The sequence below is a fragment of the Jaculus jaculus genome, chromosome 1, assembly GCF_020740685.1.
Source record: "Jaculus jaculus isolate mJacJac1 chromosome 1, mJacJac1.mat.Y.cur, whole genome shotgun sequence".
Classification (NCBI taxonomy): Eukaryota; Metazoa; Chordata; class Mammalia; order Rodentia; family Dipodidae; genus Jaculus; species Jaculus jaculus.
In genome coordinates, this window is record NC_059102.1 from 52730275 (window position 1) to 52748073 (window position 17799).

At 44.3% G+C, this 17799-nt stretch overlaps 1 protein-coding gene across 2 annotated transcripts in view; it reads left to right on the forward strand.

The window, feature by feature from the left end:
• Ak3 (adenylate kinase 3) overlaps window positions 1-17799 on the forward strand; it is a 72791-nt gene that overhangs the window by 24318 nt on the left and 30674 nt on the right. The window contains exon 1 of one of the 2 annotated variants that reach the window (XM_004653171.2): window positions 2164-2333. The exons of the other annotated variant lie outside the window; for it this stretch is intronic. Coding sequence (XP_004653228.1) covers window positions 2183-2333 — 151 coding nt within the window. The 5' untranslated portion in view covers window positions 2164-2182. Of the gene's footprint in view, window positions 1-2163; window positions 2334-17799 lie in introns of those variants that run through there. 2 annotated transcript variants of the gene reach the window in all.

Sequence of the window (17799 nt, forward strand, 5' to 3'; positions counted from 1 at the left end):
TTGTGGGCCTGGTAATGTGACCATACACTCAGCTTCTCCCTATCTCATGGCAGGACAGGATTTCTTTCCTCCCTCCCTTCTTCCCTCCCTCCTTCTCTTTTTCTTTCTTTCTCTAAATTTCCAAAGATTTGTTTTCAAGTGTATTTGGGGGCCGGGACCTCAAATGTTCCCAGCTTTGGAGATTAGAAGCGATTTTCCACGGCTTCAGTTTCTCTAGTGTTGCGTAACTTGTACTTGTCCAGACCTCTTCATTCTTTCATTAGCTCTGTGTGTTGTTTACTGAGTCCTTTCCTTTGCTTTCCTTGGGTTATTCTGAAGTCCTTTTTCTAGCGACGTGAATTGAATGCTTAACTTATCTTTATTGTTTCTTACATGGTAATAAATAAGTATGAGCTCCTAATTTTCTTTTTAAGTACAGAGCTGCCTGCCTATTGAAGTCTTCTTACCTAGCAATCCAGTTCAACTTGTCTTCCTGAGCAAGTAAGTCTCTCTTGCCATCCCTCTCTGAAATAATTTCTACTAGGAAGTTGGCAATCTTTTTTTTTTAATTTTTATTTATTTATTTGAGAGTGACAGATACAGAGAGAAGGACAGATAGAGGGAGAGCGAGAGAATGGGCGTGCCAGGGCTTCCAGCCTCTGCAAACGAACTCCAGACACGTGCGCCCCCTTGTGCATCTGGCTAACGTGGGACCTGGGGAACCGAGCCTCGAACCGGGGTCCTTAGGCTTCACAGGCAAGCGTTTAACCGCTAAGCCATCTCTCCACCCCAAGAAGTTGGCAATCTTTGAGGAAGACTTTTTTTTTTTTCAGTACCTTTCTACCTTCTACATATCCCAACATAAAAAAAAACAATATTAAATACACAATGAGCAACCTTCAGTGACCAGTTTCCCCACAAACAATTTACACAATTTTAACAACTCCGTGCTAGTCTCCCATCTCCATTTTACAGCTAAAACACTATTCAAATATTTGTCTTCTATTTCTGTTCTTGGAATGTGTCAGACTTTGAGTTAGGGTCTGTGCCATTCTTCTCTCCATATTCCAATTCAGTTGCCAGAGCAAATGCCAACCCTGGTGCATTACTGTCACCAGATCTAAAAAGCAGCCCTCCACACTCACAGTTCTGTTTTTTTTTTTTTTTTCCACAGCACTACTTGTTTGTTTTCTTCCTTATCTGCCTGGGCCACTAGACTTTAAACCCAAAGAACAGAAACTTTGTTTTGTGCAGCACAGCATTGTGGGAGGCCCCTGAAAACAGTGACGTGCACACAGTAGACAATTCGTATTTTATGTCATGGATGCATTTCTGAAGGCAAATAGCCCTAAGGAAACAGCAGCAGCTACTTTTGATTTTGAAAGTGGGTCCTGGGAGATCAGAAACACCTCTCATTAGGTTGTTCACTTCAAGTACTTTATTCGAAGAAAACTGCAAGGAAGAGGGGTTTATTGATCTTACAAGTGAGAGGAACCAGGCAGTCATGACAGAGGAAGATGAGGGGTGGGTGGAGGAGGAAGGAAGGAAGGAGGTGAAGGAAAGATGGGTGGAAAAGGAAGGCTTCAGGGCCGAGGGGAGGGGCTGGTCTTGCCAAGAGTGCTCAGGGTAGGGCGCGGTGTAAGCAGCTGGGACTGGGCCGGACTGGACCTGGAATGGCCAAGGGGTTAGGGCTGAGAATGGAGCGGGGCAAGGAGATAACAGAGCCCCTCAGCCTAGAGTCACCAAGGGACGACTAGAGGGGGCGCTCAGGGGTTGTCCAGAGTGAAGGGAGGCGGGCGCAGCGCAGACAGGAGCGGGGTCCCGGAGGGTCTGAGGACGCAGACAGGCTCGGGGTGGGGACGCGGGGTCCCGGAGGGTCTGGGGGCGCCGACAGGCGCGGGGTGGGGACGCGGGGTCGCGGAGAGGCTGGAGGCGCGGGCTCGCCGGGTCCCCGCGGTGCGCTGCTAGCGCGAGCTGGGCCGGGCCTGGCGCTGGGGAAGGGGCGCGCCAGGGTCGCCGGGGGGCGGGCGCAGCGGCGGGCGGGGCGGCCGGGGCCAAGGCTGACTTCCGGGAGAGGCTGGGCTCCGGGGCCACCGCCCGCTCTCAGCGCTGCCAGCCAGTCGGCACGGGGCCGCGGAGCCCGAGAACGCGCAGGCCAGGCCGAAGTCCGGGTGTCGGCGCCGCGCCGTCTCCGTCCGCGGCCATGGGGGCGTCCGCGCGGCTGCTGCGCGCCGTGATCATGGGGGCCCCGGGCTCGGGCAAGGGCACGGTGTCGTCGCGCATTACCAAGCACTTCGAGCTGAAGCACCTCTCCAGCGGGGACCTGCTCCGCCAGAACATGCTGCAGGGCACAGGTGGGCGCGGAGGCCGGGGCTGGCCGTGCGTGCGCGGCGGGAGCTGCGGGTTCTAGGATGCGAGCGCCGGGTTCCCACCCGGCCAAAGACCTCGGGCTGCGGTGCCCCGAAACCTCCGGCCTCTGTGGGCCGCTTAGGGTAGATGTTGGGGGGAAGGCACTAGGAAGTCTGGACACGCTCTGAGCTCTAGGAAAGCGCTTGGCTTTGTTTGAGAGGCGCATCTAGCCTCGGCAGCAGCTGTTGCCCAGGGTCCGGCAGCCGGGCTGCGGCTTACCCCTCGCGTCCTTGTATGGAAAGCAGGCGTTCGCCCAGCCAGGGCTTGCGTTCTTTTCTTTCCATCCCTACCCTCAGCTTTAGTTAAGCTCTACGGAATCTCGTAGCTGTGACCTTTCTCCAATTATCGCAAGGCCGAGTGTTATAGATTGTCCTTGCAGTCACAAAACTGGCCTAGGTTTTGATACCTCCAGAGAGTTCTTAGGCGCGAAAGCTACCCTTGTGCGTGGTTATGCAAAAGATGGTTTTGTTTCTCCTGCCAAATGAGATCTTATAACTCAGTAGTCAACAAACCATACGCTTTACAATGGGTGAATTTATGGTATGAATTGTTGTTGTTGTTGTTGGTTTTCGAGGTAGGGTCTCACGCTAGTCCAGGCTGATCTGTAGTCCCAGGGTGGCCTCGAACTCACTGGCGATCCTCCTACCTCTGCCTCCTAATGGCTGGGACTGAAGGCATGCACCAACACAGCCGCCCTGGTATGAAAATTCTATTTGAAGGTCATTTTGAGTTTCTTTAATTTTTAATTTTGGAGATAGGTTAGCCCAGGTTAACCTTGAACTCCTGCTGCACCCTCCCGAGAGAGCTGTGCAAGGACTGCAGGCTTGCACCAACCACCTGCTGCTAACAAGGATTTTTTTTTTTTTTTTTTTTGCAAGCAGAGAGAAATAAAGAGACAAAGTATGGGGGCTCCAGGTCCTCCAGCCACTGCAAAGGAAAGATGCCTGTGCCACTTTTGTGTTTATGGCTTTATGTGGGTACTGAGGAATTGAACTCAGGTCGTTAAGCTTTTTAGACAAGCACCTTAACCACTGAGCGATCTCTCTAGACCCTAACAAGGCTTTTTTTAAAAAAAACATCAGAAATTTTTTTCCCTCAAAAATGTTGGCCTTGCCTTCCAAAACACAGCCTATTTTGAAATTCATTTCAAGCCCAATTACATAGAAATGATGCTTGCATAAAGTAAAAAAAAAAAAAGAAAAAAGAAGAAGAAGGCTGAGCTTGTGGCTCCATTGGTATACTTACCTAGCTTTCAGTTCCATCCCGGCACTCTATAGACCAGGCCTGGCGGCGCAGGTCTGTAACCCAGCGCTCAGAAAGAGCAAGCAAGGTGAGCTGAAGCCAAGGTCATCCTTGACTACACAGTAAGCTTGAGGAAGGAAGGGAGCGGAGAGGAGAGAAAAGAAAGTGGCTTGGATTGAGAGATAGGATAGAAGAGCATAAAATAAAAAGCAAAACTCTCCCTGCCTCAGTCTCATTCTTCACGGAAGAACAGTGTGTTTCGGTCTGGAAGTGTTTACCTGTATAGAAGCATACATGTATAACCTCTATGTAACATCCAAGGAATATTTGATCTGCCTCAGTATGCGTTCACTCTGTGTCTGGGATGTGGTTCCACACAAAGACGTAAATCCATGCCCTTATGTTTGCATACACACCTATTTGCTGAACGTACCATGATCTAGTTAATCATTCTCCTTCCCCTTGATGGTCTTCTAGGCATTTACAGGCAGCAAGGTTTTTGTTGCTGTTTATTTGTTTGTCTAAAAATATAAACGTTTGCCAGGTGTGCACACCTTTAATCCCAGCACTCAGAAAGCCAAGGTAGGATTGCTGTGAGTTTGAGGCCAGTCTGAGACTACATAGTGACCTCCAGGTCAGCCTGGACTAAAGCTACACTCTACCTTAAAAAAAATACATTCAAACGGGGGGAAAATCAACCCAGTGTTTTATTTTTTTTTAAATGTGAGAAAGTGAGAGTGGAAGTGAGTGAGCAAGAGAGATAATTGGTGAGCCAGAGCCTGCAGCCCCTGTAATCAAACTCCAGACACGTGTGCCACCCAGTGCACATGTGCGAGCTGGTGCACCTGCATCACCTTGCATCTGGCTTATGTGAGACCTGGAGAGTGGAACATGGGTCCATAGGCTTCGCAGGCAAGTGCTTAGCCACGAAGCCATCTCTCCAACCTAGTATTTTTGATTATCTTTTGGAGTTCTTTTTTTTTTTTCAAGGTAGGGTTTTGCCGCAGCCCAGGCTGACCTAGAATTCACTATGTAGTCTCAAGGTGGCCTCAAACTCAACAGCAATCCTGTATCTCTGCCTACTGAGTGCTGGGATTAAAAGCGTGTACCACCAACCCTGTTATCTTTTGGAGTTCTTTAGTTCAGTATCCAGCATCTCTGCAGTTACATTTTTCATTCTCTTCTAATGTTACCCTTAAAAAATTATAAAGTTGTATTAATTAAACTTTATCAAAAGATTCAGGCTGGGCTTGGTGGCATAGGCCTTTAATCTCAGCACTAGGCAGGCCGAGGTAGGAGGATCACTGTGAGTTTGAGGCCAGCCTGAAACTACATAGTGAATTCCAGGTCAACCTTGCCTTGAAAAACAAGGAAAAAAAGGGGATGCTGGAGAGATGATTTAGCAGTTAAGGCGTTTGCCAGATGAATAAGATGGCGAATGTATCTGCAGTTAGTTTGCAGTGGCTGGAGGTCCTAGTACACCCATTCTTTCTCTATCTGCCTCTTTCTCCCTCTCTCTCTCTCTCAAACAAATAAATAAAATATTAAAAAAGAAATAAATAGCAAAAGAGATTCAGCTGATTCTTGCCATATGCTCTTAATGCAAGAGTTAGGTATGGTAAACAGCCCCTGGTCCCAAACTCCAAGATTCACTGATATGAGGATACAAAGTTCAGAGTACAGAAGAACAAACTCCTGCAGAGATAACCTTACACTGAGCAGCTACACCTAACTGTGGGAGGGAAAGAGTATTCATTAACCTAGAAAAACACAAACTTTTTTTGCAGTTTTTTTTTTTTTTTTTTTTTAATGAGATAGGGTCTCACTGTAGCCCAGGTTGACCTGGAACTCACTCTGTAGTCCCAGGCTGGCCTCTAACTCACCAGTGATCTCCTGCCTCTCCAGTACTGCGGTTAAAATCATGCCACCACACCCAGCTACAAAACATTTTTTAAGAATAAGGGCTGGAGAGATGGCTTAGCGGATAAGCGCTTGCCTGTGAAGCCTAAGGACCCCGGTTCAAGGCTCGGTTCCCCAGGTCCCACGTTAGCCAGATGCACAAGGGGGCACACGCGTCTGGAGTTCGTTTGCAGAGGCTGGAAGCCCTAGTGCGCCCATTCTCTCTCTCTCCCTTCATCTGTCTTTCTCTCTGTGTCTGTCGCTCTCAAATAAATAAATAAAGAAAGAAAGAAAGAAAGAAAGAAAGAAAGAAAGAAAGAAAGAAAGAATAAATGAAGGGCTGGAGAGGTGTCTTAGAGGTTAAGGCACTTGCCTGTGAAGCCTAAGGACCTAGGTTCGATTCCCCAGAACCATATACCACTTTATGTAATCTGACTTTATATGGGTACTGGGGACTCAAACCCAGGCCATCAGTTTTGCAGGCAAGTTACTTTTAATTGCTGGACCATCTCCCCAGTCTTTACTTGTTTATTCTTTTTTTTTTTTTTTCTGAGGTAGGGTCTCACTCTAGCCCAGACTGACCTGGAATTCACTATGTATTCTTAGGGTGGCCTTGAACTCACAGTGATCCTCCTACCACTGCCTCCTGGGTGCTGGGATTAAAGGTGTATGCCACCATGCCTGGATTGTTTATTCTTTTAAAAGATATTTTATTTATGTATTTGAGGTGGGGGGGGAAGAGTGGCAATGGGTATGCCAGGGCCTCTAGCTAGATGCTTGCCCCACCTTATGAATCTGGCTTTTCATGGGCACTAGAGAATCAAACCTGAGTCCTTTGGCTTTTCAGGCTAGTGCCTTAACCTCTAAGCCATCTCTCTAGCCTTCACCCTGCCCTTTAAGGTAGGATTACACTCTAGCTCAGGCTGACCTGGAATTCACTATGTAGTCTCAGGCTGGCCTCAAACTCATGGCACCATCACCCTTGGTTCAACCCCTACTTGTTTATTCTTAACAATCCCTGGAGTCAGGCTGTCTTCTTCTCTGGAGCTTCCGAACATGAACAGTCTTAAAGGAGAGGGGAAGAACACAAAGATATTCAGCAGTGCAATCTGGAGTTCTTATGGGCAATTGTTTTTAAGAAGGGACAAAATGAGCTGGGCGTGGTGGCACATGCCTTTAATTCCAGCACTCAGGAGGCTGAGGTAGGAGGATCACCATGAGTTCAAGGCCACCCTGAGACTACATAGTGAATTCCAGGTCAGCCTAGGCTCGAGTGAGACCCTACACCCCCCCTCAAAAAAAAAGAAAAAGGGAGGGAAGGAGAGGGGGGAAGGGAAAAAACTAAGAAAGAGAGGAAGAAAGATTGATTCTCCTTCTCCTGATGTGAATCTTCAATTTTGTCTCTAATAGCTGATGGGTCACCTGTTAGAGGCACTTGTTTGTTAGCCCTGATAGCCCAAGCTCAATTCCCCAGGACCCATATAAAGCCAGATGCAGAGTGGCACATGCATCTGGAGTTCATTTGCAATGGCAGGAAGCCCTGGCACACCTATTCCTCCTTTCTCACTCTCTTTTTCTCTGTCCTTGCAAATAAATAATTTATAAAAGGAGGTCATGAGGGCTGGAGAGATGGCTTAGCAGTTAAGCGCTTGCCTGTGAAACCTAAGGACCCCGGTTTAAGGCTCAATTCGCCAGGACCCACGTTAGCCAGATGCACAAGGGGGCACAAGCATCTGGAGTTCATTTGCAGTGGCTGGAGGCCCTGATGCGCCCATATATATTCTCCCCCCCCCTCTCTCTCTCTATATATATATATATCTGCTTCTTTCTCTTTGTGTCTGTCTCTCTCAAATAAATAAATAAAAGTAAAACAAAATTTTTTTTTAAAAAGGAGGTCATGAGAAAACTCTTTGTGGGGTCCTAGTTCAAGGCACACTGGGAAAAGTTCCAGAGCTCTCTGGGATGTCCTAGCCAGCTCCCCTAGGGATGGTCCCCTCTGTGCCTGGTTCATCCAGCTGGTGCCTGAAGCCCAGAAGAGGCTGATCCTGGGTGGCAGGTCAGTTGGTGCAGCTCTTCAAAGGGCAATTCTTTAACAAGAATAGAAAATGAAGTTTAGGGAGGTATGAGATTATTATATAGTTAATAATCTATTAATTACCACAGATGGTAGTAACCTATAATTGTAAAGTGTTTTTATAGAATAGTATCTAGCACAGTACTGTATGTCAGGATGAAATATATTCTCAATAAATATTTGTGAATGGGTTGGATATTTCCCACAGAATCAGAGCCAAAAAGATATAATCTTCAAAAACATACTATTTCTTGTTTTCTGATATTATTTCATATTTATTATAAAGAAAAATGTTACAAGAATACAAAAAAAAAGAGAATTGAGGTCCTATATAAGTCTGCCTCACCACACCAAGATTATTAACCCCTTTTTAAAAAAACTTTTTTATTTTTTATTTTTTTGACAAAGAGGGGGAGAGAGAGAAAAAAAAAATGAATGGGCATGCCAGGGCCTCCAGCCACTGCAAACGAACTCCAGATGCGTGCACCCCCCTGTGCATCTGGCTAATGTGGGTCCTCGGGAATTGAACCTGGGTCCTTTGGCTTTGCAGGCAAACGCCTTAACTGCTACGCTATCCTTCCAGCCCTATAATTAACTCTTTTGAAACAGGGCATTAGGGATTCAGGAATAAAGTCCTTGAACCCCAGACTTTAGGTTCATGTCTTGCCCCCAGTTATTAGTATGATAAATGTCTCTGAAAATCATGACCCAACATGTAACTCTGACATTCTTTCCGCCCCCTCTTCCGCAAGATTTCCCTGAGCCATGTTGGGTTCATTTTTGGTCTGCTTCAGTGCTGAGGTGTTGGGGGCCTCTGAGGCTCTGGCTCTCTGATTTGGTAGGAGTTGATTTTTCTCTGCATTGATCTCCTTCCCCTTTGTGCTGGTATCCAGTTCACAGGAAAACATCACCCTTGCTTATTTCGCCAGTTGTCCTTAGTTTCAGTTGGGCCCCTTCTGAGGTATGCTGGGGCAGCTCTCTCCTTAGGATCTGCATCTATCTGGAAAAGAGAAGCAGATTCTCCAACGGAGAGTAAGTTAGCACCCAGAAAATTGAGATAACACTTACTTTTTTGATAGACAGTTTGATAGGTGTAGGCCCTCTTATACCCCGTGATTGATGGTAGCTTGATATTGGAGAGTGGGCTTGTGTTTGGGTATGGTTCTGACTTGTTTCCCAGCTCCAGCTAAGGGTCTAGTACCACTGAGTGGATCAGTTAGCCAAATCAAGAGCAATTGATTCCTCACCATGGCTGCGTACCACTATTGCACTTGTGTGGGTATCACGTCCGGTTAATTGTTGCTACTTAGGTTAAACAATGTGTTGCTTGGACAGATCTTGGTCACTTCCCCCAGTCGCCTATGTAGCGCCTTCTGGCACTAGACACGCTGACTGTCTGGGGACTGACTCTCTCCTGGCTTCCAGCCATGTCATTCCATTTTACGTGTCAGCTGCGTATGGAGTCTTCAGCAATAGGGTCTTACCACTGGCCTTTGGTGGGTCATCAATTACTCTGACAGAAGTCTGTCATTGTTTTGGGAAACCTTGTAGGTTTCTCTGATCAAAAGCTCATTGTGGATTGTAGGCCCAAGCTGGAAGTGGGGGTTACAGGTCAGTGTCCACTAAGAAATTGAGGAAAAAGATAACTAATATACAAGAGTTTGATTTCTAACCAAAGAATTGGATAAAATAAGACTGAGAAGGATAATTATTAAATTATTATATTTATTGAGGGAAGTATAGAATCAGGGGAAGGAAAATGAATACATCTATGCCACCAAGTGAAGTTGCCCTCCCCTGGTAAACATATTTATAACCTTATGGTGGTGGGCCCTACCCTGTGGCTTGGGTGAGCCAGAGAAACAGCTGATAGGTCTGGGCTAGGGGCTGTCTCAAGAAGAGTCTAGCCATGACACCAAGTTCTGGGGGCTGAACTTGACCAACCACAATGTTAGGATTAAGTCCTAGAAAAGAAGACCGACCTCCCAGAAGAGGTCCAGGTTGTTTGTAGAAAAACAGATCAAGGCCAGGTATGGTGACACATGCCTTTAATTCCAGGCCAGGCAGAAGGAGGAGGATCACTATGAGTTCAAGGCCACCTTGAGACTAAATAGTGAATTTCAGGTCAGTCTGGGCTAGAGAGAAACCCTACCTTGGAAAAACCACCACCATCAACAACAAAAACTGATCTAGGGAAGAGATAAGTAGTCAAATCATACTTTCATACTTTGCTGTCTAGCGAAGTGGAGACTGCAAGGTATCCTGTCACTCTGACTGCCTAACAAAGCTACCTGACTCCTCACTTTGCTCTCCATTATTCTTTATTTTTCTCTTTTAATCTTCTCTTGCTTTTTTGTTCTCTGTTGTATTTCTGTGTATTTGTAAAATTATTATATTTGGGATACTTTTAATTTTTTATTATTTAAAAATATTTATTTTATTTCTTTGAGAGATAGAAAAAGTCAGAGAGAGAGAGGGAGAGAATAGGTATGCCAGGGCCTTCAGCAACTGTACATGAACTCCAGATACATGCACCCCCTTGTGCATCTGGCTCACATGAGTCCTGGGGAATTGATCCTGCGTCCTTTGGCTTCCCAGACAAACACCTTAACTGCTGAGCCATTTCTCCACCCCTGGCATATTTTTAAATTCTCATTGATTGTGAGCATATTTGCACATCATTAAGCAGCCTGAGATTTAATTTCATCAAGGTTAAGGTTGCACAATCAATTTTAACATTTTTCCTATGATTGGCTATTTATTTATTTGCAGTGTCTGAGATTGAATCAACAGCCATTTACATTCCAGGCAAGCTCTGTAATCAGCTTGGGCTCTGGACTCCTATTTCTGGCATTTATGGTATTGGTCAACTTTGCTACAATGAGTATTTTATGTACCTGAATAGCTGGAAAGATCTTTGCTTATTTTCCTTGAAGTAAATTCCTAGTCTGGAATTTCTAGGAATGATCTATCATCTCACAAGTGTGGCTGTGTTTCACAAGTCCTGTCTATATTGTATAGCTAAAGCTAAACATCCCAGACTTAAGTGTGTGCAGAGAGAGGGCATGTACTCCTTCCAGAAGCAAGCACTTTACTGTCCTCATCTCTAAATTTGGTTCAAAGTACAAGCCATGAAGGTTATTCATTTACTTACTGAATTTGGATTTTCGAAGTCACCTTTCATTGTAGCCCACACTGACCTCAAATTCATGGTAACTAACCCTCCGCCTCCTGAGTGCCAGGATTAAAGGCGTGAGCCCCCATACCTGGTGCAGCAAACAAACATCTCAGGAGATCCAATAAGGACACTGGAAAGCCTAGGAAACTTGCTGACAGGAGCATCGCTGGAGACCCCAGATCACTGCTAGACCCTGGTACAGTCTGACCCTCTCATTCCTCTTCTGAGCAAGCTGAGTTCTTAGGAGGTTTGCAAGTTCACTCAGTGATAAACAGGCTTCACATGCTCACCTAGGTAGCAGGTCTCCTGAAACGGATGTGCATGGCCCTGCATGAGGGTAAGATTCACTTTCATGAAATGTTCCACAAAATTAAAACTAAAATAAAGACCCTGTCGGGTGTGATGGTGCACGCCTTTAATCCCAGCAATTGGGAGGCAGAGGTAGAAGGATTGCCATGAGTTCAAGGCCACCCTGAGACTCCATAGTGAATTCCAGGTCAGCCTGGGCTAGAGTGAGGCTCTACCTTAAAAAAACCAAAAAAAAAAAAAAAAAAAAAGACCCTTTCGTGCAAACACTGGTCTTTGTGTGTATATTATTTGTGTTGGTATATTATTTCCACCATGCAGTACTTCCTAAATTGAGGTTCATGAGATAATTTTAGGTAGACAAAGTTTTTCCTATTTATTTTAAAGTGTATTTGAAAAAAAAGAACTTATACTTTAGGAATAATGTAACTTAAAAAGGTGTATTTTTTTATTCTTATCTTCCAAACTTACAGACCATAAACCATGATAATTCCCTCTCCTCCCTCACCCCTCTGCTTTCCCCTCCACAAATCCACTCTCCATCATATCTCCTCCCTCTCTCCATTAGTTTTAAAGGAAACTCTTCAGTAAATGATAGTTCACCTACAGCCAAAGCTGTAAGGTTGACATGTGATTGCTCAGGGTCTGAGAAACTCTACCACAGTGTAGGGCTTCTCAAAGCCACAACGGGACAGAGCATCAACCCCTTCCAGTCTCATTTGCGCACTCTGTATTGGTGGACTCCAGCTCAGTATGGTTTAAGTCAACACTAAACCCAGCTCTCACCAAAAAGGGAATAGAGTTAGTTTATTCTGGAGCTAAATAGGAGTGACCATGCCCTGGAAACAAAGTTGGGTCACTTGAAATTTCATGTTCCAACTTATTAACAATTTCTTGAATGTTCTATAGGTACAGAACTTAAGAAAGTCCTAAACTAAGGTCTTTTTTTTGAGGTATGGGTCTCATTCTAGCACAGGCTGAACTGGAATTCACCATCTATCTCAGGGTGGCCTCAAACTCATGGCAATCCTCCTACCTCTGCCTCCCAAGTGCTGACATTAAAGGGGTGCCCCATCACGCCTGGCCAAGACACTTTTCAAATCTATGGGTGGAGACATCAGGTAGGCTGTTAATAGGGAAGTCTCTTCTATAGGCTCAGATGCTGTTTGATGACATTCTTAGCCTTTGTGTTGGTGGAGGCTGGTGAAGGATGCAGAGGTGAGTAAGAAAAATCTGTGAAGAGAACTACAGATAGCCAGCCCAAGATAATTTGGCTCTTGATTTACCACATTACAGTCTTTCCACATTGAAATTCTAATCAGCTGCATAGCTTTTTCAAAATAGACTCAGCTCTGTCTCTCCTTTTGGGGGTGTTTATTCAAGTTAGGTCTTGCTCTTATAGCCCAGGCTGACCTGGAGTTAGTCTCAAGCTGGCCTCAAACTCACGATGATCCCCCTACCTCAGCCTCCTGAGTGCCAGGATTAAAGGCATGCACCACTATGCTGGTTTTTTTTTTTTTTTTTTTTTCTTTTCCAGGAAGTTTTGTTCACATCTTCAATTTCCTTGGTAGTCCTCAAGTTTCCATATGTCTAGCAAAGTATCTTTTTGTATACCCATTGTGGTAGTTTGAATATGACCCCCAATAGATTCAATGTTTTATTAGTTTATAGTTTGCATGTATAGCCATCTTGCTGGAGGCAGTGTCACTGGGCAGATCTTAAGGTGTGGTGGGTTTGAGATTTTAATCTAATCTAAAGATATGCAAAGTGTGTCTAGCTGGAACTACTGAAGTATGCTGTGCTGTGTGGCTTTTGGCTTGTGCTTCTCTCTCTCTCTGCTTGGTCCTGTGAAGGTAGGCCAGCTTCTTCTGCCATTATGGAACTTCCCCTGGATCTGTAAGCTTCAATAAATATCCCTTCTTCCATAACTGTGCCTGGTCTGGAAGTTCATCTCAGTGAACCTGAAACCATCTGCTATACCCATGCAGTATAAGACTGCATAATTAGGGTCATTTAATGGTAACACATTTTTATAATAGAACACTTTTTAAACTTTTATTGACAACATTTGTATATATATACCTAATATACTATAATATAATCTCCCATCCCCCTCTTTTCAACCCCCCATCTCCACTGAATCCCTTCTTTCCATCTAGTCCCTTTTGTATTTTGATGTCATCATTTTTTTCTCATCTATTATGCAGGTCATTTGTAGGTAGCATCAGTCACTGTGTGGTCATGGCTGCCAGTGGCCACTTTGTATCTGGAAGACAGTATTGCAAAGCACTCCTCCCCTTCCATTGGCTCTTGCATTCTTTCTACCACCTCTTCTGCAGTGGTCCCTGAGCCTTGGAGGGTATGATAGCAATGTCTCACTCAGTGCTGAACACTCCACTGTCTCTTCTCAGCACTTTGTTGAGTTTTGTGTCTCCCCAGTAGTCAGTGCCATCTGAAAAGAGAAGGTTTTTTAACTAAAAAGTGTGAGTAGTATTAACATATGGGCTTAAACATCAGTATTGAGAGGGCAGTTTGGTGGGCATGTTATATCTATTTAGCCAGACAACTGTAGTAGTTTTCCCCTTAGGGATTATGACCTTCCCATCCCCAGGCTTTTGATTGGTTTTGAGTACCAGGCATGAATTCCTTTTCCATGCACCAGGCTACAACTTCAAAGAGAGCAGTTGGTTTCCCCTTAACATCCATGCCACCATTGTACCAGTCTGCACATTTGGCCTGGCAGGCCAGGCATGAAGCTTGCAGGCACCACTGCTGATTAAGACCATAGATGACTTTTCTCTCCATACAGGCTGCATAGGTTTTTCTAGCATCATGACTAGTCCACAAGGAGAAGGCTTCCAGGTCAGCTCTAACTTGATTTTTCAGCATCCTGCAGTCCAAACATGTAGTATTAATGCAGGATTTGGGTATTAGGAGAGGTCTCCATTGTATGAACCCCAAGTTTTGGATTCTAGCCTACCTTTAACAAAGAATTGATAAAGACGGCCTCAAGAAGGATAAACTATGAATTATCAAGTTTATTGATCACAAAGTGTGGGGCTTATTTAAGGGAGATTGAGATCTAGGAGCTTGGGTAGGGAAACTTAGGAGAAACCTGCACATGGTAGATTCAGAAACCAGAGGGAAAATCATGCAAGTAACCAAAGAGAGAAATTACCCCAAACTATAATGCACAGACAAGCCAAAAAGCCAGCCAAACCAAGAAACAGTTTTATGCTCTTAACTCCCCACCCAGCCAGGTTGGGTGAGGGGGAAGCTTGTAGCCCCAATGAAGAGGGGTAGGCAGGCCAAGCAGAGAAGCAAAGCCCAGTGGAACACAGCTGAAGGGGTGGAGATCAGGACAGGAAAAAGACAGGAGCCTTTACAGGCAAGGGGAAGACACAACTGGTTGGTGAATTTAGAGGGCAGACCCCTGGGCTGGACCCTCTGTCTAGGAAGCTTGCTAAACTAGGCAGCAGGGGGCGTTGTAGATCATTCTCGATCAGATAAGAGTTCCATTTCTGCCCGTTCCCTTTTTGTGTTGGGGTGAAATAGTATATAGCCTGATTTCTCCTGGTTCTCTCTTTGATCCTCAATCCCTAACTGACGCTGCTAGTTCTGGTGCACAACCAAGAGCCTTGGCAATAGTATGTAATGCTTTTTTTTTTGTATGGGGTAGAAAGCATCAGAAGCCTCCCACACCAACAACCCACTGGAAGGTTTCTCACCTCTAGCACTGAAGTTTTTTTTTTTGTAACAATTTTATTATTATTACTAATATCATTAACTTATTTATTTATTTGAAAGAGTATGAGAGAAAGAGGCAGATATATAAAGAGAGAATTGGCATCCCAGAGCCTCTAGCCACTTCAGATAAACTCCAGACATATGCATCACCTTATGCCTATGGCTTACGTGGGTGCTGGGGAATTGAACCTGGTAGTTAGCCTTTGCAGGCAAGGTCTTAACCACTGAGCCATCTCTCCAGCCCTTTGTAACAATTTTAATTATTTGTTAAAGTCAATACACTTGCATAGTTTGGAATTCAAAAAAAAATCTAAAAAGGTCTGGAGAGAGGGATTAGAGATTAAGGCACATACCTGCGAAGTATAAGAATCCATGTTCGATCCTGCAGGTCCCACGTAAGCCAGATGCACACGGTGGCTCCTGTGTCTGGAGTTTGTTTGCAGTGGCTGGAAGCCCTGGTGCACCCATTCTCACTCTCCCCATTTCCCTCAACCTCTCCCTCTGTCTCTAATAAATAAATAAAAATAGAAATAAATCTTAAAAAGTAGTTTGAAAAAATCTAAAAGGACATTAAGTGAAAAGATCCTTCCAAGATACTTCGTATGTAAGCAACTAGATGTTTGACTATGTGGTGGTTGTGTTTTACATAACATGTACCACATGTCCATAATGTTTTGAATCTTGAACAATATTGCTTTCCAAAAGGAGTGCCCTAATGTTTTCCCTAGCGTTGCTTGTAGAGATAAGATTCACCAGCTGTGTAACTTACTGACTTATAGTGTACATACTGTTCAGCACACTTTAATGTAGTCAGGGTTGTGCAACCATAGCTACAACCAATTTGAGATTATTTTTATTACCCACTAAAGAAACCTCACACCCATTAGTCACTCCTGTCCCCACCCATCACACCCAAGCCTGTGGCAACATTAACACACCTCTGCATCTCTCCATTTGCCTATTCTGAATCTAACACACACATAGAATCATACAATATGTGGCCCCTTCTGCCTGGATTCTTTCACTTACCATAGGTTTTTTTTTTTAATTTTTTTAAAGTAATTAATTAATTTGAGAGAGACAGAGAGGGAGGAAGAAAGAGAGAGAGAGAGAGAAGGGGCATGCCAGGGCCTCCAGCTGCTGCAAACAAACTCCAGATGCATGTGTCACCTTGCACATCTGGCTTATGTGGGTCCTGAATAATTGAAACTGAGTTCTTAAGAGAAGTGCTTACTGGACAGTTTGGTGAGCATAATATATGCATTTAGCAAGACACCAGCAGGCATTAAACCCCTAGGCCTCATGACTTCCACCATCACAGGCTTTTCTATAATGTTTGGGGGGGGGGCATCAGGGACCTCCCAGGCCAAGAACTCACTGAGAGGCATTCCATCCCTGGCACTGAAATCTTTCTAGTAACAATCTATGGCTTCTGGGTGTGCCATTGTCCAAAAAAGTAGGTTTCCATATGACTTAGTCATACCTTCTTAGAGTTTGATTAGGTATCTCCCACCCTTCCTTTACTCAATCTTTCCCCCTGACCTTACTTAGATTTTCCATCCCCAGTAATCTGTTCTTCTACTTATATACATAAAATGCCATCTGCTTAAGTCCTCCCCTCCCCTTCCTTTATATTCCATTATAGTTTCTTTCTAGCTTACTGACCTCTGCTACCACTTTTTACTCCAGTTCACATACAAGTCCAAACATTTGTAGTTAGGATCCACGTAAGAGAAAGATATGATGTTTGGCTTTCTGGACCGAAGTATAATCCTTCCTAGGTCCATCCATTTCCCTGAAAATTCCATAATTTCATTTTTCTTTACAGCTGAATAGAACTCCATTGTGTAAATATGCCACATTTTCATTATCCACTCATCAATTGAAGGACACCTAGGCTGGTTCCATTTCCTAGCTATTGTGAATAGAGTAGCAGTAAACATGGATGTGCAAGTATCTCTAAGGTAGTGAGAAGAGTCCTTAGGATATATGCCTAGGAGTGCTATAGCTGGATCATATAGTAAATCTATGTTTAGCTCTCTCAGGAATCGCCACACTGATTTCCACAGTTGCTGTACCAGATTTTATTCTCACCAACAGTGTAGAATTCCTCTTTTTCTGCACTTCACCAGCATTTATTGTCATTTGTTTTCATGATGGTAGCCATTCTGACAAGAGTGAGATGGAATCTCAAAGTAGTTTTAAGCTGCATTTCCCTGATGGCTGAAGATGTAGAACACTTTAAAGATGTTTATATGCCATCTGTATTTCTTCTTTTAAGAACTCTCTATTTAGCTTCATAGCCCACTTATTAATTGGATTGTTTGATTTGTTATTATTTAGTTTTTTGAGTTCTTTGTGTATCCTGGATGTTAGTCCTCTGTCAGATGTATAGCTGGCAAAGATTTTTTCCCATTGTGTAGGTTCACTGTTTGCTCTATTCACAGTGTCCTTTGCTGTACAAAAGCTTTGTAACTTCATGAGGTCCCAGTGGTTGGCACCTGCTTGTGTTTTAGGCCTATTTGCTTGAAATAGCGTTTTCCATTCTTTCACCCTAAGATAATGTCCATCTTTTATGGAAAAGGTGAGTTACTTGGAGGCAACAAATAGAAAGATCATACTTTTTTTATTTTTTGTTTTGTTTTTGTTCTTTTGAGGTAGTTTCTCACTGTAGCCCATGCTGACCTGGAATTCACTGTGGATTCTCAGGGTGGCCTCAAACTTACAGCCATTCTCCGACCTCAGCCTCCCGAGTGCTGGGATTAAAGGTGTGTGCTACCATGCCCACGTAGGATTTTCACCCATTCTGCAAACCTGTGTTTTGGTTGGGACACTGAGGCCATTGACATTAAGAGTCATTATTGAAAAGTATGTATTTGTTCTTTCCATTCTTCTTGTTTTATAGTTCTAGTTTTTCCTTTACTCTCTTGTATTAATTATCATTTGAGTATAGTTTATTTTTTCC